Source organism: Haliaeetus leucocephalus, unplaced genomic scaffold, assembly GCF_000737465.1.
Source record: "Haliaeetus leucocephalus isolate CR32 unplaced genomic scaffold, Haliaeetus_leucocephalus-4.0 Scaffold152, whole genome shotgun sequence".
Classification (NCBI taxonomy): Eukaryota; Metazoa; Chordata; class Aves; order Accipitriformes; family Accipitridae; genus Haliaeetus; species Haliaeetus leucocephalus.
In genome coordinates, this window is record NW_010972588.1 from 65,235 (window position 1) to 91,008 (window position 25,774).

At 39.4% G+C, this 25,774-nt stretch overlaps 1 protein-coding gene across 1 annotated transcript in view; it reads left to right on the forward strand.

Annotated features, from left to right (window-relative positions):
- Nucleotides 1-343: 343 nt before the first annotated feature.
- The window catches only part of TRIQK (triple QxxK/R motif containing), a 57,864-nt gene continuing 32,433 nt past the window's right edge, over nt 344-25,774 (forward strand). The window contains exons 1-2 of the mRNA XM_010561992.1: nt 344-370; nt 17,425-17,505. Of these exons, the coding sequence (XP_010560294.1) occupies nt 17,445-17,505 (61 nt within the window). The 5' untranslated portion in view covers nt 344-370; nt 17,425-17,444. The remainder of the gene's footprint in view (nt 371-17,424; nt 17,506-25,774) is intronic.

Below are 25,774 nucleotides of genomic sequence, written 5' to 3' on the forward strand. Positions count from 1 at the left end.
GCACCTGTTACTAAAGATATGTTGACTTTCTTCCAGCCTTTGCTACTGATGTGTGACTTCCATTGTGGAAAACTGTAGAAAGTGATGTTTAAGGGATACAGAAAAATCTACAAGCATGGGGAAAATGGAACCATTTCTGAAGTAGTGCTATTTGGCCTGTCTTCCTTGGCTGAATCGCTTCACCTCTTGGTACAAAACGGGCTGGGGATAAACTTCATTGTTCAGAAAATAGCTTGTCTGCTCACTAAGGAAAAATTTGGCAGATACTTTTGTTGGCATGATTATCTTTGATCACAAATTACTACAATTTACCCTTCTAAGACTTGTTTTCTGTCTTCATGGAAGCTGTGAAGATGTAAGCCTACTTCAGGTCAGTACTGTAAGTGTGAGCATAGAGAAAACAAGAAGTGTTGACTTTGAAGTAAAGTAATCCCACCATTACAAACAGTTGACACATTTTTTTGCAAAAAGGCAATTGCTCACTTTCTTCTGTTATTCTTGCTTCAATATGTAAATCCTTTTTGTAATTTATTTTATAATTTATAATTCTATAATTTATGTATAGTCCTCTAGCTGAACCTGTTTGAGCAGGGGTAGATGAGCCCAAGTAGATGACCTCGAGGTCCCTTCCAACATCAACAATCCTGTAATTCTGTGAGCTTGATTTATTAATTTAACCAAGTAGAGATTACAACAATGTTCTACGATTGACTTCTTAGTCTGTCTAATAGTATTTTGTATCTGCAAAAGCAATATAGAAGATACTCAGTTGTTTCAACACAGATGTGGAAGCTCTTCAATTATCTATGTTTTGAAAGATTACTTTGCATGACTAAAACAGAGATTCCTGTTAGCATTGGTAAAACTCCTCTTATATTTAAATTTAAATCTTGTATTGATATACATAGAAACACATACGTGTGTTTTTATTAAGTTCCATAAAAACAGGACTATCCCTTCCGTTTCAGATGCAAGCAGCTGAGTTCCTGAATTCAGTTACTGCATCACATTGAATGAACAGGATTTTTCCATACATCTTTCCTTAAAAACAGACTTTAGCAAAAGGTGACATGCAAGAAGACATATACTTTTCTTCATAAAATCAAGAATAAAGATAGTGCTTTTATTAGTGTTTTTTTTTTTATTTTCATAAACTTGAACTATACAGAGTAAGTTTATATGCACTGGAAGATTCCATGTGCACTTCTGCCAGTTCCCTAACTTCATAGCTCTTGCTGTTACACTCTGCAGCCTCTTCAGGAAAGGAAGCCAGTTTGTGTGCCAGTTTTATAGCAGGTACAGGAAAATCCTCTGAATCACTATTGGTCACAAATACAGAACGAAGACTATGTAAGCTAATATATTAACCTGTTATATTGTCCACTGTATATCTAGGATTTACTTCCTTCAAATATTTCAGCCAAATCCTGTAGCCCAGTCTTAAAGGACAACTTAAGCTCAGTGTACTTTATGGCAGTAGCTCCAGGAGACATCCAATTTTAGGAGACTCTGCATAGAAAACAAGACGAGGGGTTTCTTTTGCAGTGCAAATCCTTTTCTTTGGATTTTTATGTGAAATTTGTTTCTTGAGACCATGAATTAGTTTTTGTTTCTTGTATGGCTTTAAAAGTCTTTCAAAAGAAACCAAATACCATCAAGTTTAGTTATAGTTAATCGCAGTTGGACTTTTAGAGTTCCTGTGAGATTTTTCTCATAACTAGGAAGTTCTTGGATTTGTTTTACTTCGGGATGTTTCCATATTAAGCTAAATTTTTCATTAGGCCGGAGAAGCTGTGAATTATAGAGGAGGGTAGGATACTTTGGACAGTCTTTATATGTTGCTAAAGCAGGCTAATGTTACAAATGGGGTTACATGTTAAAAAACCTAAACCAATTCAATATCATCTTGGAGAGCCAAGTCACTATATTAAGTATTTATTCTTCATAAGTAAATTGTTATGTTTACATGTTATGAGATATATAAAGAGAATGAAACATAGATGGTTGCAAGGTGTAGACAAAGAAGCTAATGATTTTCATTTACAGTAGAAGTCTGCCTGAATCCTCTGACTGTCTTATGATACTACTGTGGTAATACAGTTACTGCTGGTGAACAGGACTGCAAAAGTATGTGTTTTCTGACACAAACTCTGCTTTAAATTTTTCTGTTCTTGTAGATCTTTTTCATTTGCTTTCAGGTTTACTTTTTATTGAGGAAAAAATATGAAGAGATTTACAGAATACATAAGCTGATCATTTTTTAAAATAAAAAATGAAGTGCTTTTCAGTGAATGGCTATCCTCATTTCAAATGAAATCTGCAATGATTAAATATTAAAATGATCGATGGTTTAAATTAATATAAAAAGTTTTCAGGAGATTATTACAAAGATTAACATTTTTAATGTTTTAATACTTCCATAGTTTATCAATCACAGGCACAGTGAAACTGTTTTTAGTTATCAAGCTGATGATCTCATATATCATTGCAGTATTATGCACAACATAAACATCATGGTGTCGTTGGTAGAGGAGATGAAGAAACACAATTTATGTTACGGCTCTTTAATAATCAGTTTTAGTCCTGGAGTATTTTTTGACACACAGAATAAGCAGGTAAGATTATTTTTTTTTCCCCTTTGGAAAGAAGTTAAGAAGGAAAGATAGTTCCAGAAAAACAGTGGTGTTTGCCATTTAGCGAAGAACTCTGGTTACATGTAATGGCAAACATAGATGGTCACTGGTACTGCTACAGAAGAAGAAAAAGCACTTTGCATGTGTTTTTCCAAGTAGGACTTGCATTAATGCTGCTTTAATATCCCCAAATTATCTGCAACAGCCTATGTTTCCTAATAAATTTTTATTCATTAGAATTATGTTTGAAGGTCATGAGAAAATGTCAAGGCACCCCAGGTGCTTTTGTATCACTAGCTGTGCATAGATACCCCTGTAATTCAGTGGGTTGTGTAAACACTTACTCCAGGCACTCTTGACCTGGACGGTGCTAATCCCTTTGTTTCCCATTTCTTCTGCATTTTTTTAGCAGCAAGGCTAAAAATCAGCGTTAGTTATTTTTAATTTTGATTTTGCCTCTCTAACCACATACTGCAATGGTACAATGGAGCTTCATACAACACAGTTTATTGTGTCCCAGGACTTTTTGCAGTGTTAAATATATAATTCATACATCAACAAAATATTGTTTATTCATGTATTGTGATTGTTCTTGGCATCGTCCTTCATCCAGTATGTTTTACCATAAGAAATGAGACAATTGGAAAGACACGATGTGATGAATTAGCCAATGTAAATCCAATAGCAGGTGTAAAGAAAGATGGGAGATAGTCAGGAGAGGAAGGGTGAAATAGAAATCCAGGAATAGATGTTGAGGTAGTGAAGTGAATAAATGGGGAAAGACTGTTCTGACAGCAGAAGCTTATGGCGGCCAAGTCACTTATACCAGAAAGGGCAAGTATGAGAGAGGGAAAGAGCAAAGGTTAGCACTAGGTTAATGTTGAGAATGGTATTGGGAAGTTAAAATCCAGAGGGCAAACTGAAGCACACCATTTTGTACACAAGTTTGTTGTCAACTACTAATGCTGTTATTTCTGTTCTTAAGTAAGACAACAAAATAAAAGATGGGGTTATACCGCCTGTAGTTGGTTGCCTCTAGCCAGAAAGCCAAATTTATCCTCATGTATTTCCACTGAAATAAAATAAATAATGGAACAAAATAACCTTTTATGTTATGAACCACTTTTTATAGTGCGGAAACAGATTGGGTTGGAAATGTAGTAGATTTCAAAGTTTCAGTTGTTTTCTCTCTGGCTGTGCTGTGTGGTGTAAATGAAGAAAAGGTTAAGTTTACCCATGATAATTCCCTCTCACATTTACATTATCAATCAGCCTTTGTAGCTTTTTGTGCTTTTATCTATTGTGTTTTCATTGTAATCTTTACGTGTGAAGTTCTCAATTCTACAAACTCTTATGCTCAAATTTATTCATGAATGGCTCTGACAGATGTGCTCTGGAAGCCTTAGATGCTGTGGTTTAAGATGCTGCCAGCTGGTCTCCCCACCCCTCAGGTTGCAGTCTGTATGGAAAAGCCAGCAATACCTGCACTTCAGTTAGCTTCCCTCACCTTAATTCACATTTCTTTTTGGGTGGCTTGTGCTGATGCATAGGCTGGGAATGGGGCCCTGGTCCTGGGGATAGAACGTACCCCCTCTTGTTGCCCTTTCTTACAGGCTGCTCACCCCTGGCAGAGAGGTGGTTAAACAGCTGGGGTCAGCAACATCCTAAGCCTCTCAGATACCCAAAGCTTGTTTATGAGACTCCCCTGTAGTTTCAAGTTGAACACGTTTTAAACTTTCTGTTTTAAATTACCTATGTTTTCAACTTGTTACTGTACCAAGTCGGTGTGGAGGACATTAAAGTTTTGTTTGCTCTTAAAGGTGATCACGCCTAAAAGCTGATATTAAAAAACATAGATCTTTCTTTCATGTGGTATGCATGCCATAGAAATTGTGCAGTGGGTGGTTTTAGTGTGGCACTTATTGTGTGTGGAGCTGATTATGCTGCCTCCAATTAAGATTACATCACTTACTTTACTGCTAGACCAGTTTGGTATTACTTATGTTCTTGCCAAAAGGAAGCAGTTAACCTGAAGCAATGTATTACTTGTTTTGTTCTTGTGTCTTGGCTGTCAGACTGAAAGTACACTATTTGTATAGCTGACATTTAAATTTGATTAGGCCCTTGATTTACTGTTACTCAACTAAAATTAATTTAAAAATTAGGACTGTACAGTAACAATAAAATGGATAAAGAGCTGGTGAGCTGCCAGCACTTAGAAGTAATGGCTGGAGGCCACTGTCAATGGATAAGAGCTTGTGGGGACTTTCCCCAGCATTTGTGTCGGGTGTGATACTTTTTGCTGCTTTAGTTGTCTGTGTGCAAACATAAACAGTAATGACAAACGATGGATGGTTCAGTGATTGCTGGATTGATGGAGAAGGGATGAATTTTAAAGCATGGCTGAGATCATGGTAATGCGAGTCTGTTAAAATGCAGTTTGTCTGCAAATGAGTTGAGGAAGAAGGAATGCTGGATGTGTGTGCAAAATGGAAAGATTTTTATCTTGTAAAGCTGTGACTGTGGGAAGACTTGGGGTTTGTGAGGAAGCCCCTGTAGCCAAAGGGGATTCAAGTGCAGGGCAGTGTCAAGAAGGGCTGGTGCTGCCTGGTAGAGATGGGGGGAGAGGTAGGAGGGTTGTTTAAATCCCTTTAATAAGACCAGTGCTGGAATATTGCATCTGGTTCTATTTCTGTGAAAAACACGTCCTGAAGAATTTGAAAGCATGATGAAAGTCCTGGAAGACACAGGCTTACTTCTGATAATGGTCCTACCTTTGGTAGGTGGGCTTGAGAGTAGGTTCAAGCTTGCCGTGATGTTTCTGACCACATGTCTGCCTTACCTCACCCCTGCTGGACCTCAACAAGCTCTATTAGCTATCTATCCCACCTGGCTGCTGCAGAGGCCCTCCTACGTGCATAGTGTTGAGTGTCCTAGGCAAGGCTATGCTGCATCTGTGTGAATTTGTCATTTCTTCCCATTACAGAGTGTGTGGAAGGCATTCTTTCTTTTTTGTTGTATATATGCATCATGAAAGCTTTCTGTAATATGTTTTTTCAACTTTGGACTTTGGTGTGATTAAACTTAGGTATGGTTTTAATGGAACCACAAAGAATTGCAGCAGCTAATAATTTGGGGTTTTTTTGATTCTGCAATCATAAAATGGTTGGAGCAAGGATGGATGTTCCTTTCTTTGGCATTTTTTGACATACACTATTTAATTTATGAATGAATCTTTCTGTAATTTGGAGTGAAAAGGTTAACAAAGCATTCTTAGATTGCTGTTTACTTTTGTATTCTGAAAGATAGGATAATTTGAAAACCTGGATTATTTTGGTATCTTTCTGGGTATACGAAGCAGCAGCCCAGCAGGCTAAATAGGAAGAGGGTATTCTGGAAAAAATGATTATTATAGAGACAAAACCTATTTAAAAAAGTTTCAAATTATTTTCATTTTAAGTACACCAGTGGGGTTAAATAATATTAGTAACTTCTGTTAGAGTAACAGATCATAATAATATAAAACAAAAGGTCCCAGTGCACTTGCTAATATCCTTTATAGCTTCAGTAAAATACATCTGAAATTATTTACAAAGCAAAGCTTCTGGATGAATTCTTCCAGTTCTGCATGGGAAGAGAGCCTGTTTATCTTCATGCATGTTTATATAGACCCATGGAAATTATGATCTAGATGTGGGTACTGTACTAAAACGTAGCCATATATGCAGAGTAAAGAATGCATTCTGTCATTTATTGCACACAAGTAATGTCTGTTTTATAGGGTCGGCTCAAATCTGTATCCTGACCGTAGAAGGACTCTATAGAATATGTACTGTACCTTGAGGAGACCTTCAAGGGGAGGGAATGGTGTGTATAGGAAAAAGCTCGGGGCAATGGCTCTCTGACAAAACTTATCTCTTGTCTGTTTTTGAGCCTTCAGACTTGAGCACTGTCAGTGCTGGGAATAGTGAAGAGCTGGAAAGATGTTTCCCCTGTGCTATACCGGTATACATTTTCATTAACTCACCTTATTAAAAAAAATAAATAAATCAGTGTGGAAACAACTGGGATGGCTGCAAAGCTGAGTGCATGGGATAGAGTATTTCAGAAGTTAAAAGCAGAAGCAACTTAGCTAAAGTCCTTTTCAGAGTTGACCCAGCTCTCCTTAAACTTCTTAGGCTTGGTTACAGGGTTATACAGCTTTTGGTACAGTGGTGGCCAGACTGAGCAATTGTAGCAGGAAGCCACAGCATCTTGTGGTGTTGGTGTTGAACGTTCTTATGAAAACCAGTCTGAACTCATTACTGTATGCTCTAGCAGGTTTTTTTTGTTGTATGCAGTCTACAAGGCTAGATTTCAGGCAGTATATATATCCCCCTCCTCCTAATAAAACTTTGTGGCAGTGCTGAAGCATACATTCTCCTTTGAGACTAGCCAAGAGCATGTGCAAACCCCTAGTGCTTAGAGAGATGCACTCAGGAAATTAGAGTGAATGGAGTGGATTGTTGTCTGCCATTTTATCTCAGGCTAGGGTTTCTGAAGAAATTCTTGCAAGGTGATAGCTACTCATTAAATGATCTCTTGTAGGAGTCTCATAACTACTCCATTCCATTCCTAACTGGTTTGAGGTGTAGGAATCTCTCATCAGAGGTATCTTTTAGGTCAGAGCAGGCCAACCTTTTACAGGTCAGAACCCAGGATCTTAAAAATGTGCTGTCTCCAAAAGCAGCAACCCATGAAAAAGTGTTCAATTTTGTATTTCACTAATATTTTTACAGTAAATAGAATTTCACGTGTACTGCGTGACTTGAAACATCCAAAGGAGTACTTTTTTCCAATGTGTTAGTCACAGTTGGTGTCATCCTTCCCTTTGACATTCTCCTGGACGATGAACCGTGCAGCAAAATTTCTTCCTTGTGACACACGCACACTGTTCAAGAACAGTGAGAATAGGCGGGGATGCAGTCTCCTCCCATCCTGTGGTCTTTGGGGAAAGCTGTGAAAAGAGCCCAAGCAGACATTTGCACAAATGCTTGCATCCGGGACCTGAAGGCATTCACATGACTTTCTGCTATTTCAACTTAAACTTTTCTGCTGGTTGATGATTTTTCTTTTTGCTGCCTCTTTGTCCCAGCTGCACTCCATACTTGTCTCCTCTGCCTTAAAATGAGGCAAGTTAACAGTTTACCACATTTTCTGATGGCTATCAAAGCTTATTTTTTCATTTGGTGCATATAAAGGCTTTAGCCTGATTTTGATCCATTCCTTTAATTCAATTTTTGTTCAGGATTCAGACTTTTAGTAGGTATCAATGATCTTATATTCACTTTCTGCCCAAAGAGAACATAAAGCTCCTCAAGAGATGGTATCATGTACACTATTACTTTATTCTTTATCTTAAAAATCATTGCCTTTAATGGGATCTCTAGGTATGTTTCAGGAGAGCCAAGTCTTGAGCAATTTAGATATAATCTGCAGAGAGTGTGCTTGGCCTATTGTTTTGAACTACTTTGGAAACTAGTGAGCCGATGTTACCTGAGCTGTAATAAACTCTTCACCCAATTATGGCCTAATCCTTCAAAACCAATAGAGTAGGACTTGGTTTTGAAAATGCTGCCACTAACATCTATGGGTCTGTTCACTAAGCCTGGCTATTAAGCTCATTATTAAGTTCTGTAGAGCTGAACTTTACATTTGATATGTTAACACTGTTGTCTACTGGTTTATCTACTGGTTTTCGCCTCAGATGATTTTAAAGAAAAAAAATACAAAAAATTATGTATTGTGTTAAGGCTAAAGAAATGCATATCAGCTTCATCTTCTGATCTTTATGGGGGTGATTAACAGGTTACTCTGTCTTTAATCAGTTATTGAAAAATAGAGGAAAACATAAATGCCAAACCCACCAAATTAAAACCCTTTACACTTCAAGTTTCTTTTGCCTGGTGACTAGAATAGATTTATTTTTTTTAAGTTGAGCTGCTTTCCTGAACGCGTAATACAGCATATGAGACAACAAAAGTGGCATAAAACTATTTTTTTTCATTCATAGATCAGTCTATTTAATACTTATTGAGCTGCAGTAGTTTCATAGAAGGAAAAAAGCCCACATTCATTCTGAAAGCTGGATGGAAAGATTACCTTTTAAGTCCTTTCAAACACCAGGTTTAGTAATGGAACTAATAATTCAGTTTTGCTGAAGTGTTACGATTAGGTCTGCGTGTACTGAAGTGTTATTTGCTGCTGTCATTTGTAGCTGCTTTCAACTTTTGCATGCTTGCTGAAGGTAAGAAGTGAGGCAATCATTAGGCTATAAATGTGATGACCAGTTTTAGCAATTACTGTGACTTGAAGTCATGTGTGATGGGATATCGTTTATACTACAGTGAAATATATAACAGAAAGGCACATTTGTCTTTTCCCGGCTTTGTGCCTCTGTGGCTTATTTGTGGCTGTTTTCTCTTCTTCTGTTTTTCAGTTATTAGGTTGATTGTCAGGCAGGAATGGACTATTTGCTGAGAGTTGGTTTTCTTCTTGAATGATAGACAAATTTCAATGAAAATGGAGTCAAAATAGATGGGATATCAATATTAGAATTAATGGGGGAAGAATTAAGCTGAAACTTTGCCTAACATACTTTAAAAAACATTTTTTTAAAAACAGGGTGAGAGGAAAGGAAAAATTCCAGCAGTTTCAAATTGTCTTGTTTTGGTATGTTACTTCAAGGAAACTATTTCAATTTTTAAATAATTCACTCAGAAATTTTGTATTTTAATGGTCCAAGATAATGCAAGCAAAAAAAAAAGGCACAATAGAAACAAAAAAAAATGACCAGTATGGAATTACTTATTGTTGCAAAATTTTTTTTGTGTGAATAACTTCAAAAGTTACAAGATTTATTCTCACTGAAGGTCGTTATCCCATTTTGCAATATTGAAAACGTCACGAAACAGACTTTCTGTCCTTTGGATGGTTGTGAACTGTAGATTAAGATGGATATACTAAAGGGAAGTGTAATTACTTCCTAAATATTTCTTCTCACTTAAGGAAGAAAGAAGAATTTCATTTCCATCAAAAATGAGCCTAAGCTTAAAATCTACAAATGAGGAATTAACAAGTGTATATAATTAAAGCACCAAGACTTATAGCAAGCTATGACTTGTGGCAGTCCCAGCAAAGGAGTAACATCTGGAAAAAATGGAATTTTTGTTGCTTCCCAAAACTAAAGAGAGGGGAGAATAGAAGGATTATTTTCAAATTTAAAGAAGGGAAAGAAGTCACTCTTCCCCTGGTCTAACACCTAGCAGGGCGAAACAAAGTTTCTGAGGTTTTGGAATAATACCTCAGTGAAACCAGGTGGTGCTCTATTCAAGAATTGTAACATCATAACATATTAGAAGTGAAGTGCTTAGGCAGACTTAGCCGATTTTGAAATTTAAGGTCTGTGACCTCTAGCTTTATACCTGTGATTTAAATTATTCCCTACTTCATCAAAGGAAATGAGTGCTGAAGGGGGGTGTGGTGGGGATCAAAGAGGGAATAAAACCGCGTGGATTTAACTGAACCGCAAAACGTTCGCTGCTGACGCTTCAATTACTGAGACGGAGCAATAATTGTTTCTCGTCGATTCTCTTGGCTCGATGAGCTTTTAACTCACGAGGCAGAGAGCGCGTGCTTTGTTTCTGTCCTGCGCAGTGGTGGTGGTGGTGTCCTCCGCACTTACCCTCAGACCGCAGAGGTGGCTCTACAGCATCTGCAGTCGCTCCCATGGAGGCTGCGTCCATCCTTGGTGGATGTGCCTCTGGGCATCCGGGTGGTCTGGATGCCCGTTCTCTTCCCACTCTTTTTAGCTCTGATTTCTACCACAGTCCACCCCCCAAAAAAAGTTTAAACAGATTCTGTTATTTTCAAGAATGTTATTCTGAAATACTGCATATGGTGTCATTTATCGTGTAGTTTTCCCTTCAGCAGAGATTTCTCTTTCCTCTAGGAAATACTACATTTTGAACTGTCTGGCAAGGCAGAATCGAACCACATGTATGCTTTTTTCCTTCATGAACTTCTTCAAGGATATTTTCTTGACACACCAATGCTGTCGTATATTCATAAAAATGAAAAAAAAAATCTTTGAATGTTTGGAATTTAAAATTTGTTCAGATGAATATCTGTCTTCATATTAAAATGAATATATGTTTCACAGATGGTATAGCTCTACTTGGCTCTGAAGTGAGTAGGGAATTTGGTCCTGAAGACTAACAAATCCTAATAATGAAAAGTAAATGTAAGGTGCATAGAATCACTCCAAATAGGAATATTCTTCTGCAAAATGTCGTACTGTTTTTATAACAAGTATAACACCAATTGCTAAACAGATAGCTTCTGTGTAAGTAGTGTTTTTAGAAGTGAGGTTTGGCCTAGTACATTTTGATTCTTCTTCCCATGGAAGCTGTGACAAACTGTACTCTACTGGGAATGGAAAGAACCTTTGACATTTTTAATAGCCTCTTTTTGCTTAAAAAACCAAATTTACATAAGTATGAAGTCTTTTCAAAAAAATCTTAGTCAGGTTTTGCAATCCTTGAAATTTTTACTTTTTTCCTGGCTGTCATGAATACATTTAATGATAATCTTTTCAACTCTTCAGATGTTTAAAAACATTTTACATCTAGCAAAAGTAAGTAGACTTGTTGCTAGAGGAGCAAATGCAAATATTTGGGCCTAATTAACCCCACCAAATTTTGAGTACTTAGGGGAGGTTTAGCAGTGTAGCAAGAAAGCAAGATTGCTGGAGGCTATTTGGATTCCTTACCATTGCATCTCTTTCTTCATTCACTGTAAAGGGAGCAGAGGTGGCCTCCTGCATAACTCGGGTGTCTCACTTACCTTCCTGAAATTAGGTGGAACTAATCTGGGTTGTTGATGAAATTTATTTTTCATAATATATTGCCTCAGGATTTTGAAACATCCAGGAGAATATGCTGAGTATTCATATGGACTATTACCTGTGTACTTATTTTGTTAAATAAATTTAGAGCTAATTTCATGGGGTTTTTAGGCACTGTATAACTAACAACAGAGCAGCTCCTTTCCCTAGAGTGCAAAGGCCACTTACTGGAAGTAACAATGTGTATTTTGTTCCTAGTGCTTACATGAAGCTGTGAAACAGCCTGATATATGCCAGAATAAAAGTTGTGATTCCTAGATGGTTTTAATCTTGGGATATGGTACAGTGTTTGTTGTCCTTGTGTAGAAAGTTAAGGTTATTTTAGCAATATTTGTTCTAACTGGAGTAATGGATCCTGTTTTTTTGATTCATTTTCCCAAATTTAACTGAATTTAAATCACCTGCTCCTTTCAAGGTTAAATTAAGTAAAGAAATGTTAAATTCCTTTTATTAAAAGAAAATGAAATAAATCCCCAAAGAAAGCAAAGCTAGATTCTGCAGGAAGCACCATGGGCAGGTACTCATTCCTTTGAAATAATAGTCTCATCCTTTGAGAGTGACTTTCCAGAGGAATGGTGAAGACTACTGTAAGACTTATCAATAGAATGTGAACGCATTTTTTTAAATTTTTTTTTTGTTTGCTTGTATGCTTTTTTAAAATAGTAGTAGTTAAGGTTTTAAAATTCTTTCTCTTGGCTACAGTGTGGTTAAAAGTATTCAGCTGCATTATTCTTGCCATTTTGGCTGTAGTTTACTTCCACTGCATTTCTTCCACTGCTGTACAGACAGACCTTAGTTACTGTACTTCAGCAGTACACCCAAAAAAGCCAATTAAAATAACCCAACAGCAATGATTTCCAAAATACCTACATAGAGATGGCTTCCCACTTTAAGTGCAGTGCTACCAGTTCTTTGGAATAACTTGATGTTCACAGATCCAATGTGCTCCTTGGATTTTACCAGAGGAGGATAGAAGGTTATTTTAGCTCTGCTGTAACCTGTAAGGGTTTTAATATCCATTACTTATTAAACTATGAACTATGGAATTAACTGGTAAAAGACCAGTTCTTTCACTGACATCAGTAAGCTTTGAATTGTATTAAAGAATGATTTGGGTTATGAGTTCAAATTCTCAACCTGCATTGCATCCACCACCACCACCACCAATAACAAAAAAAAAAAAAAAAAAAAAGGATTTTTAAGTTGGATATCCATTTGCAATAAGGCACTTCTGCATATATGCAGATATTCACCGTGCATTCACCTGCATTTTCAATTACAGCCGAAGATTTGGTCTAGTACTTTTACATTCTGTAGTGGTTCTTTTCTATTCTGAAGTTTTACTTGCTTTTATCTCAACTGACTAGCTATATTTCAGCTACAAAACCAGTCATTTCACTGATTTTTTTTTTTATGTCTTCAACGTGCCCTCTATTAATATTTAGGCAGCTTATTGTTGAAGAATACAGACATACTATCAAATTTCACTGCTAAGAAAGTTTGTATACATGAACATATGTAGATCTTTCAGTGTTCACTGGTTCACACTTTAAGCAGCATCACTGTTATTAATCATTTGTATTGCACCATAAATGCACAAAGTGCAATCTTTGTCCTGTATAGTCCCTGCTCTTATTCTTCATTAGTATTTCTAAAGTCATTCATGTTATGTCTATTTCATTAAAGTAATTGCTTTAAATTTTTTTTGGTTCATACAGGCTGTGTATGCATCAAGAATAGTGAGTTGGGATTTAAACACTCCTGTGGCCAGACCTTGAATGGACATTCAGAAATGGTTTTCATCTCACAAAGCACTATTCACAGTTAGAGGTGATAATAGGCAATTTATTGTGTGTATTAATTATTATCAGTCACTGGTTATGAATAAAAGAGGAGGAAAAGAAAAATTATGTGTTCTTCCGAGGCTGTAAGCGTTCAAAGGTGAATTACTAGAGAGGAAGAGAAAGAGGGTGAAAAAACAGTGACGGGAACCACAAAAACAAAGATGTCTTTTTGACCTTGTAGTATCTCTGAAATAGCAATAAACAAAAAATCATTCCTTTAGGCCTCGCTTCATTTTCTTAAAACCATCTTTTGTAAAAGCTTGAAAGTTGAGGAGGGCTCATGTTGCCTTCAAATAATCTGAAATTACTCTTGAAGTATTTTTGGTAGCCTGTAAAAAGAGCAGTGGCAAGCTCCTTTATGTGTTTTTTAAATGGTTATGCAGTCATTAAAATGCCAGGGACCTGAAGGCTGCTCAGGTTTGTGCTGGTTTTGGCTGGGATAGCATTAGTTTTCTTCATAGAAGCTAGTATGGGGCTATGTTTTGGATTTGTGCTGAAAACAGTGTTGATAACACAGGGGTGTTTTAGCTATTGCTGAGCAGTGCTTGCACAGAGCCAAGGCCTTTTCTGCTCCTCACCCCACCCCACCAGCGAGGAGGCTGGGGGGGCACAAGGAGCTGGGGGGGACACAGCCGGGACAGCTGACCCCAACTGACCACAGGGATATTCCTTATCATACAACGTCATGCCCAGCATATACAGCTGGGGGAAGAAGAAGGAAGGGGGGACGTTGGGAGTGATGGCGTTTGTCTTCCCAAGTAACCGTTACGGGTGACGGAGCCCTGCTTTCCTGGAGATGGCTGAACACCTGCCTGCCCATGGGAAGCGGTGAATGAATTCCTTGTTTTGCTTTGCTTGCATGCACGGCTTTTGCTTTACCTATTAAGCTGTCTTTACACAGCCCGTGAGTTTTCTCACTTTTACCCTTCTGATTCTCTACCCCATCCCGCTGTGGGGGAGTGAGCGAGCGGCTGTGTGGGGCTGAGCTGCTGGCTGGGGCTACACCACGACGGGTGCATGCAGCATGGCGCGCTGCTGATCCCTTTGGTTCGGCAAGGAAATGGAGGAAAGGACAGATCCTCCGCTCGCTGACGTCGGAGGCGGCAGAGCAGCCAGAGATACCTGGGAAAGACTTGAGTGCAAATTTTGTTTACAGTAAAATTAAGATGACCGATTATTGTAGGATGTCCACTGCTATTTTAAATGGGGAAAAGGCACTTTTCAAGTCGTTTTGTGACTCATAAAGGTTCCAGGCTTTTCCTTTATGGAAATCTGATCAGAAAGTTATGTTGGAAACCACTCCTACAGCAAGGTTCATAAATAATAAATATTATCTCTTATTAATCCATATTTTAGTTTAACTCTGGCTTGTGGCAAGTTGCTTCCTCAGGGAACGTAGGATTCTTTACAAGAGAAGGTGATGAGCCACAGTCCTCAAGGAATTAAATTGTGAAAACAGTCTTGGTTTTATACATGCTAATATAGATCTGTTATTCCCTTTCCACATCTATCACAACACATTCTAAATTGTGGCTGATCTTTTATGCAAATAGCTGTCTTATTAGACATTGCGGCTGTATGTGCTAATGTCTCCATGGGTTTCTCGGGCGTTTGCTATCTAACCATCAAAGCAGTGGAAATGAATGATGATTACTGCATCCCTTTGAAGAACAAAGAGGAGTGTCGAGGTTCTAGATGCGGGAGTCGGTGACACCGAGCCATGCGGGCAAATGAGAGCATCTCTGTGGCTCGTATTAAGTCGGGAAATAATTTTTGCCTGTGTTTTCTTCTTGTGTTTTATTGGCACTGCTAAAACTGCAAACATCTTTCACAGCTGACGTTTTGTTACAAAACATTATTAGGCTATGGAGATTGCAAAAGGCAAGTCAAAACAGTCTCTAATAGTAGCATAAAAAAGCCAAGAACTAGTTTTGCACTGTAAAAATGTATCTGTTACCTCCTCAACTAGCTGGAAGTTCAAATGGTACTTTTATTTTCCACTGTCATTATTATGATGTGAACGTTATGTGAGAAATACAATTCAGTCAAGAGAATAGCTGGGAAGCATAATAGAGGGGACACCCCCCCCCCCCCAGGGGATTACAGTTCACTGCTTATGTGTTTTACATGAAATGGGAGTATTCTCTGAATTAAACCAAAGTAGTGTATGGAAACACTAGAACACTGTCACTGAGTTTTCAGTTTGGATTAAAAAATAACAGCAGTCTTTTATACCTTGCTATTATTCCTGAATACCTTTAAAAAAGGATGCTAGCTTTTGAGCACCGAAGTTCATTTTATGCCATGTCCCACACTTTAAATTAAGGAGCCTGGGTTTGTCACTTGACATTAAATGCCAATAACCTTGTGGAATAGATAAATACAAAAGAAGAAACTGTGTGGTTTTAAAGTGCACAAATAAGTGGTGGGATCGTTCCTGCAGCTATACTTTAAACCTTGTTTGAAGCTATGAAGGAAATAATGGTGGATGTTTAAGGTTGGGATGCTGACAGCAGCCCCTTCAGCAGTGCCTTGGCATGCTTTTTGGCCCATGGTTTGGCATCACAGTGCCTTCCAGGGCTGCGCTTCCCAAACAGCGTGGCTTGGCAGAGCCTGGGGAAACTCGTCTCGCTGTAATGCAGCTGGTTATGCCTAACAGAAAAGTAAAACTCTTACAGATACTCCAAGGCCATATGTGCACAATCTGCAGATGGTTTGTGGCTACCCCAGGTGGTTCAGCCAAAGTTTGCCCTTGGCACTGTGCTCGCCAAAGCCGGTTGTGAAAAGGCAAGTGTTGGCTGTTGTGCATCTTCTGCGCTCGAACAGTAAATCTGACACTTCTGGAAAATGTCAGTCCTCTTGTGAGTGCAGGGATTGACATTGGGACGGTTTTGTCATAAAGATGCTCAGACAGTGGGGCTTATCATCGCTGTGATGAGTGGTCTTCAGCCTGGCCAAAATGGTTGAAACCCAGTGTTTTGCACAACAAGTGTGACTATAAAAGCCAGGTATTTTTTGACTATGGAAAAAGAGGTGAAATGAGCATGTTTGTAGAATCTTACTGTATCATTTGAGTGGCAGCCCTGTGAGGGGATGAATAAGAGACCGTAAGGTTTTGCACGTTAAATGGGTATATTGGGAGTTTGCTAGAACGCTGCTCAGATGATGCTTGTTCTGTTACATGGGTGGTGTGGGAGCACCAAAGTACCAAAAAGAGCATCTTCACATGAATGATAGTGCAGTTCCCTGTGCAATCTTAGCGTCACCTGCTTGTGCTGTGCAATGTGAGAAGCCCATTCAAGAGTCAGGTTGGTTGTTACCTAAATCCATTGAAGGTGATTTAAACTCTCAATACCTTGGCTGAGAGGTATAAAATGGGCACAGACCCAGCTCCCATTTTTGTCCTCTGCTTTCATTTGCATATCTCTAGAGCCCATGGCAGGAAGGTAGGGGAGTGTGGGGTTGCTGTGTTTTAAGTGTCTGTTCCTCTCTTTTGCTGAAGGTGGCTGGAGGGCTGCATCTGCAGGTGGGTTTCCTGAGCAGTTACACCTGTGGATGCACACGTGCCTAGTTCTGCTTCGTACTCCTGGGCGTGGTGTAAATGAGTTTGCCAACAATAGAAGCAGCTCACAATACTACATTCACTCCCTGGTGTACTAAAGAAAAAAATTATATAGGAATGTAATTCAGTGGTACCAAATGCTGAATTACAGTGCAATCAGTTTAAATCCATTTTTTTTCTTTATTTATTCAAACTAACAGGCATTCTGTAATGTTAATAACACATGCAATAGGGAAAAAGGTATGTTTAGAATCTATCTAATAGTCTTCAGAATAGTGATGATTAACTCCAGTGTCTCATTGTACACTGGGAAGGCTTATGTCTTTGTGTATAATCATGTAAATGTTGCTTGTTAGAGTTTTTTTCTGATGTTGTAAGTCACTGATTTCCTTAGTAACTTATTTAGGAATAATGCATTTATTTTTTTTCTGATACTGACAGTGATTGTTGGATTGAAAACGATGGGTAGAAAAGATGCCTCTACAGCAAGGACTCCTGTTGACCAGTACAGGAAACAAATAGGTAAGAGATTTGAAGGAAAGTTTGTGTACTTAAAAAAAATCTGTTTTTTCACCCAGACCAGTTAGTGTAACAAATGTATTATTCCTCTTCAAAAGCTTCATTTTGCTTGTGAGTGGTGCAAAATAATGCGCAGTGTAGGGAAACGTTTTTTATATGCTGTTGACTAATTGATTCAGCAAAACCTTTTATGAAGACAGTGTTTTGAGTAACTTAATAAAGTCCATGTTCTGTGCTTGGAAACAAAGTGAAATATTGCAGTGCAGCAGCTCCACTATGTTTCTGAACTGTTGGAACTTTCCTGATTTTCCTGTTTATCTCCAGTTTAAAATATGGGCATTTCTAGCAAAATATTCTTCCTGCTTCATAACAATTTTTGATACACTGAGTGATACAGACCTTTACATTGTATAACTGCATTTATTCTCACTCTAATGCAATACTTCTAACATTTTAATCATTTATCTTCCTAGGTCTTTTTCTGTTCTTACCTGTTGTGTATATATAGGTAACTTGTATACAAATTATGCACATGCACATAGGTACACTTGCACAGATACCTACATAGCAGACTCAAATCCCTATTTCTTTGCTTAAATGCAAAGGTAACTGACTTCTTTTTGGAATCCATATATGAGGACTCTGTCTCTCTAGGTATTAAATGATATTGTAAACAGGCACAATATTTTAAAAGTACGTATATAAAATGAAATACCTTAATCTATACTCAGTTATTTAAGTGAATGACTTTGTTTTACAGTTGCTAAGCACCCACATCTGTGTTTAAATATGCAGAAAAATAGCAAGTGTCTGGGAAGAAAAGGCTGTTTATAATATACATTCTCATGGTGAAAGAGGTAGGGGTATGTGAATGACCTTATTTTTAACATGTCTTAATTTTTTTAGTGCTGCCTTAGTATTTTAATATAACTGTTTTAATGGTCTTGTCTGCATTTAAAGTTGAAAGTAAGGGACCATTTTGTATTTTATTTGTTTTAGATAGCTGTGGAACGCTCTATATGTCCTAATTGTGGGCAATTTGCATGACTGGCTTCCTTGGTTCATTCTCTGAGATAGCTAGAAATGCAGCTGAAATCTTCTGAGTACCTTTACAGATAGGAAGCAGATATACTGGAAAAATGTTTAAATAGATGGGCTCTAGAAAACCTTACAAGGAAACTATTACCCAGCATAGGATGACACCACAAATATTTCACCCAAATGGCTTTGGTGAGAAGTGGGAGCCCTGCAGCTCATCTTTGGGACAACTCGTCTCGTGTAACTGGGTGTTTGGTGAGAGGATGACTGCATCAGCTTTCTGGCATTTTCTCCGCATCTTTTTCATTGCAGTCGCTTCTTTTTTCAGCCACCTGCTTTAGGGTTGCTTTTCTTCCTTTTGTGAACACCTTCAGGTGACCACAGTTGAGTTGTTTTTTGAAGTCCTCTGCAGGCTGAAAGACACTGGTGATCTCCAGAGGGATCCCTGGAGAGCAGGCTGAGCTGCTGGAGGACCAGGGGGATGTAAAGCTGCATCTGAATACGAGACTCACAAAATTACCTCCCCCTTTTCCACAGCTTGGGCTATTTCTGGCACATTACTACCATGCAGCACCACAGTTGCACATCTCACACGTGTGAGATGCCAGGACTGATCAGCTGTGCCTTGAGCAGGGCAGAGGACGCTGTGCTGTAGCAAGGGGGTGAGAGTATTTGATTGGGGCCCAGCACGCAGAAGGATCCTGTTATGTTGCTGACTCTCCAGTTTTGGGCTAGTGTGTTGTCCGAACAATTTGGCACCTTCCCTGTTATATGATGCAGCACCGTGATCCATTGGGTACTGCAAAATACAGTGTCTGAGGGGGCTCATAATAAGATCATTTTCCTTAGATGCGACATGTTGCTCTTAACTTGGCAAAAGCAAGCGTTAAAAATTATCGTGGGGAAGAATCTCACACCGGCAGGCAAATAAACTATATAACCTAGGAGGTGTTTCTGTGATTGTAGTATTCCTTAGAGGACAGAGAGCAAGAACTAAAATAGACTATCCACTGCCTTTTGCTCTGATGATGGTTGTTTCAGCTCCCACTCTGGTCATTCACTGATATAGCCATAGAGTTTGCCAATGGAAATTAGTTCTCTGAACTTATTGAATGTGAGATGTGGGGGTTGAAAATTTATGGGTATGGTTTTATACTTTAATGTTGTGGGTGTGTTTATGTATAAGCATTTTGGGCTAGTTTTAGGCCTGGTAGCTGAGCTTAGTGGAGCGAGCCCTCTAGTCTAATTATGCCTTTAGGTGTATTATGGGACAAATAGGTGTATTATTGACAAATATTGTCCAGTAAAGATCTTTTCTTGCCATAATGGAATCTTTCATTTTTTTGCCATTACTTCTTGATTTTTTCTTCTTATATGGTTTTGGGTAAGTGATGATAATTCATCTGTTTATCACAGAATCACAGGATGGCTGAGGTTGGCAGGACCTCTGCAGGTCATCTGGTCCAACCCCCCTGCTCAAGCAGGGCTCCGAGAGCTGGTTGCCCAGGACAGCATCCAGATGGCTTTTGAGTATCTCCCAGGCGGGGAGCTCCACAACCTCTCTGGACAACCTGTTCCTGTGTTTGACCACCCTCAAAGTAAAAAGTATTTTTCTTATGTGTTTTAGGGTGTGCCCATTGCCTCTGGTCCTGTCACTGGGCACCTCTGAGAAGAGCCTGGCTCCATCCTCTTTGCATTCTCCCTTCAGGTATTTATATACATTGATGAGGTCCCCCTTGAGCCTACTCTTCTCCTGGGTAAGAAGTCCTAAATCTCTCAGGCTTTCCTCACAGGAGAGATGCTCCAGATCCTTAATTTTAACTCCTCTTGATCTAATTCTTCATGATCTGATTTCATTCAGATACTTATTAGAAATTATACAGAAGGAATTTCAATTTTTTTCTTAAAATCTGTTTATCAAATAAGCCCTACATTTGGCAGCTTAGGTACTTTTTCAGGGATGCTTTAGTGTGAGGCTGTTCAGTAGAAGACCCCACAGAATACAAAACACTGTCATGCTCCAGGCTCATCTGTTTTGGAGATGGACATTTGATCACCCTTTCCCAGATAGGTTATATCTAGAAACAGTGGGCGAAGGGAGGCTGCATGGGGCCTGTCTTTAAAAAAATTAATTTATCAAACTCATTTAAAGTTCTAAATCCATGCTTGGAGTGATTGCCATCCTTACTTTCCAGGCGTTTGATATCTATGGATTCTTGAAAATATTATGATGGATGCTGGCTGAGCAGCTATCTCTTCCTGACTAACAGTGATGTTGATTTTTTAGCTCACAATTTAATGTTTTCTAGCCTTGCTGGATAGAAGGTAACCAGATTGAAATGGTTTTATTACCTTTTTTTTGGATGGAAAATGGCAGTCTTCAAGGAGCAACATGTCACAAAGTCATGTCGACTTCAACTCAACACAATTTTCAGTTAGATGTTTAGTGGAGTAATTTGAAATAAAAGCAGATTTTTAATTGAATTTTGTTCCAAGCTTTCTGTTTTGTTCTGAGTTTCCATACGGCATGCCACATGTTTGCCCTGTGCCACGGTTCAAGTTCATGTTGATCACTTCAGTTCAGCCGTTTGCCTTTTTCTCTCCTCTGTAAGTGGAGGATCGCTTGTATCTTGTTTGCCACTGTGCCGTTAGCGGTTGCCGTTTGCTTGAGTAGCATTTTCAGAGGATTCCCGTGGCATAGAGATTGATACTGCTCTTCTCTGTCAGCTGGCTTTCAGCCATGTCTCCTGCCACCAGCCAAAATTTGTCTGCAGTGCCTTTCGTTCAGCAAGTGCTCTGGTATCCGACAGCAGCGCTGCCTTTTCTGTAGGGAGCGAAGGCAGCCTTTTAGTTATCAGACCAAACTGGCACTGGCTTCGTGAAGACTGTCCCCAAGTGGGACAGGGAACAACAGCAGCAACCTTTTCAAACTGGCTTAGACTGTGCCTGGAGGAAGGAGGACGGCACCAAGGGAATCTCTCCACGTTCAGTTCCCCGTGAGCAGCTGAGGCTCTGGAGGAGGCGTGAGGAAAAGTAATTTTAACGCTCTTTATTCAGCTTTCTCTCACATACTCAAACATATACCTGTAGTGCAGCAGCAAATGGAGCAGCTCTTCTGCATAGCATTTCCTTCTCACTGCTGCTGTTTGCGCTGCTGTGCTTAATTTGCTGGGATCGGAGGAAAGGTGTGAGGCAGTATGCATCTTTCTGCATTTATGCAGCTTTGCTCTGCAAATGCTGTGAAAATAGCAACAGGTTTTGCACCATATTTGCTTTGTTTACTGTTATGTGTGCTTTAAGTTCCCAGAACAATTCCACATGTATATTTTCCATCCTTCTTCATCTGGTGTGTCGCTTGCTCGGCATGGAAGCCGCAGGATTTGTGGGTAGTGTTCATGACTCGTGTGATTGTGGGATCCTAAGCAGGCATACTGAGAGGATTATAGCATAACTAAAACCTGGTCTACAAATCGGGAATAGACATACTTTTGGCTCCCATTACTATTGTTGCTGTAGCATAATTTTTCATGAGGAGAGGTTGTTTGCCAATCATTCAACCTCCAATTTGTAGACTCAAAGGCCTGCTTATTGTCTGCTCTGTATCTTCTGACTTGCTGGCTTGATCCTTTAGGGGCTGGAGCTTATACAGGCATAGCCCAGAGGATCTCTGGAGTAAACGAGGCTCGTCACATCCCCCGGGAAGGAGTAAAAGTTATGAATGAAAATAAATTCTCGTTTTGTTTTGGAAAGCACAAGGTGCTAGGCTGAGAGCGATGGCTCGGTGGTGGTGGTGCTCGTTGGCATAGCACATGCAGAGCAGTGGGGCGGTGAGGGGGACTGGGTGGGAGTCTGAGACCTCGGCTGTAGCAGCACAGGAGGGGAGAGTGAACTGCCCACCTGAACCAACAGATAAAACTCAGTGGGTAAAGTCTCCCCTTTTTTAAAACTCCTCGGTGTGGGGAATTGGTGACGTGTCCAGAAGAAAGGTACCTCATCCAAGTGCCAAGGTTTATGGTCCCAGCGTAGCCCTGATGAGATGGAGAAGAGCTTGTATCTCAGCGTGAGCGTGGCGGACAGAGCTGGCTCTGTTCCCTCCCAGCCTCCTGCACAGAGCAGCTCAGCTGTCAGCTGGGTGATTGCGAAGGAAAGCAGTCCCAGTCCTCCAAAGCAGGAGTCATTTGTGGTAATACGGTTGCACTAACAATATGGAAGAATAGACCTTGGTGAGATGGATGGGTGGATGGACGGCAACTAGCAGCAGCGAGAACGTCTCTGGGGTTCCCACCTCCAGCTACCAGCTCAGTCATGAGCATGGACCTGTTGCCCCCCTGTCTCCAGAGGGAAGCCCTTCTTGTGGCAGATTGCCATCTCCACTTGCCCTACTGCTAAAAGAAGTCTCTTTACCCACCTCATCTTTTTCTCTGTTTTCTGTTATTGTTCACCTTCTCTGTTTTTTTACAGAGTTAATGTCCCTCCACCTTCCGTATCCTGAGTAGTGCCATTACATACTCAAATCAAACTAGCCACTAGCAGTCTTCCTTTTCAGTTCACAAAAAAGGGAAGCGTTACATTTTGATACTTTCTTCTGAAATATATTACATACTTTGAAGTGAAATGTGATTTCTTTTGTTTTGTTTTGGATCAGGAAACGCTTGTTATCAGCATCAAAATTTTAGATTTCATTTCTGAAACAACAGCAACAGCAGCAACAGCAAAAAATGTTTGGACTGAATTTGTGCTGAAAATTTCAAAATCAAACCATTTGTCACAAAACAGGAATTCCTGTATCTTTTGTATGTTAAGAAAAGGCACAGGACCAGAAGGTAGCATTTGCATCATCGAGATTGCTCTCCGCTGTCACAAGCAAAGATGTAGCAGGACTGATGTCAATGGTATTAAAATTCTCCAACTTATTTTTTTAATGAGTCATCTTTTTTTTTTCGCCCACATTTGATGTCAGTCACCTATTTATTGAGGGAAAGGTAGGGAGGGGAAAAGTACAGAAACAAATACTTGTTATTCTAAGTTGAGACAGAAAGGGGAGAGACCTCTCCTACTATTTATTTAGAGAGTAAAAACAACCCAAGAGATAGGCAGTTCCAGTGCACGGTGTGCCTTTTTCTTTGCATGTGGAGCATTACATTTACTCTCTTGAATTTTTCTAATAAAAATGTACTACTAAGCACATAATAAAGAGAACCAGAAAAAAACCCCACCTTTTGCTATTATGTGTGACTGTTGGCAAGTTTTGGAATCTTCTCCTATGCTGAGTTTCATACTTCACAGTGATATGCCACGGATACCACGTGTAGTCCCTTTTCTTTTGTTTGGAAGGAGGTTTTATGAAGAATGAATTTCTTTGTAACAAAAATTGAACTAGATCTTTTGGTCAGTGATTGCTGTTTTGATTTCAGTTTTGTGCCAGTGGCATCACTTCTTGGAAACTAAAGCAGGAGCAGCTGAGGAAAACACTGCTGTGAAGTGAAGCGTAGTCTGGCTGTACTAATTTAATCCACATTTTGTGACGATTGGGATGTTTTTAAATATGTTCTGTGAAGGCTGATGATGGATTTTAAGCACATATAGTATGGGATCACTTATTTTTTACAGTCCAAAGCAGTAAAGCTATGTTTTATTGCTTTGGCTTAGAGTGTAAAAGGTGATGGTAGATCTGGATATGTACTTGTGCTTGCGTGGGTATTACTTGGTTTTCATTTGCCGGACAGACGCAGCCCCAGCCTGAGCAGCTCCTGAGGAGGAGCAACTGCAGAGGCCGGGGGCTGTGGGAGTGAGTCCGCACACCGTGCAGAGGTGCTGAGGAGGAAGGTGGTGTGCCTAACCCTTGGCTCCCACCCCTTCTCCACAGCAGAAGCCTGGAGTTTCTTTGAACTTGTTTGATTATACTACTTTTGCTATATGTTTATGCTATACTTGTTTAGTACTTTTATACAGATGGAGGCTCATAGTCTGCTCTTATTTTAATCTCATCAACAGTATCGCCATTTCGCTCGGTGGAGTCGCAGCGAATTTTTGTATGGGTGTAAATGAGAGTGAAATTTGACACGCTGTTTCCAATTGCTGAACTGCATTTCAGCATGGTGTTATTTCAAGCACTTGCAATTCCTGCAAGGTATCTGGTGTCTGCAGGGCTCTTGCAATGATACATATTTGTGCTTGTACTTTCTCTCAGCTTCTGATCCATTCTTCAATAGATTCATTTCTGCAGTCCAAAAAATCAACCTAAAACAACCTCTTTGCACCCTCTCCAAATACATAAAAATTTGACTATAGACACATAAGCACGTGTATATAGTACATTCAGAGGCAGAGCAGTTTAACATTTTTAGAAATTCTTTCGCCAGGCTTTGAAAATCCTAGCTCGTATGTGTGACGGGTGGACTTCAGAGTACTCATATCTCAATGTGAATCTGTAAATCTAACTTTAGACACCCATTTCTAAAAAATCTCAGGCATAATTTTTCTATGTATACAGTGTTCATGTATATGCATTCTCTGTGTGTGGTGCGTGTGCTTATATTTGTAGGTAATATTATGTCAATATAAATGCAAGTAGAGTTGGGCAGTCAACTACAGATCTGATTTCCTCTTATTTCATCATAAGGCAGCAGTGCGGAAGGCTTAAGAATGAAATGCCCAGTGCACATGCATCTATCAAGATGCACTTGATAGGTGTTTAAGGTGGACATAATGCATAGCTGTAACTGCATTTCTTCAGTTACAATGCTATGAGATGTAGCGCTACTTTTTTTGGTGCAGTTAAGTTTTGTCCAGCCGTCGTCCCGCAGTGGAGGGTGGCAGTTTGTTAAACCTCCACTGCTCCTCCATTGTCTGGACTTGCAGAAAGGAAGGCAGCAAGGAGACTGGCGAGCATTGCAGGGGGCACTGGCCTAAGAATAAAGACATAGAGTCCCCTTGGCTCAACTCAAGAGGTTTAACTGAAGGGACTTTTGTATTTCATGCTTCAGGATGTAACCATGTGCATTATGTAGTTCAGCAGGTATTGCACCTATTTATGGCCTTAAAAAAAAGTGTTAGATATCTGTGTTCAGGGGAAGCATGACTATAGAACAGTCATCTGGCTTTTGTAATGAATTTGTTCACGTTGGTGATTGCTATCATGCGGTCCATTAATTGCATGTTGTCAGGGATTTCTGTAACTGGTTTGTATTAATATTTTTTCAGTGGAAGCTTTTGCTTCTGTTATGCCTTATTT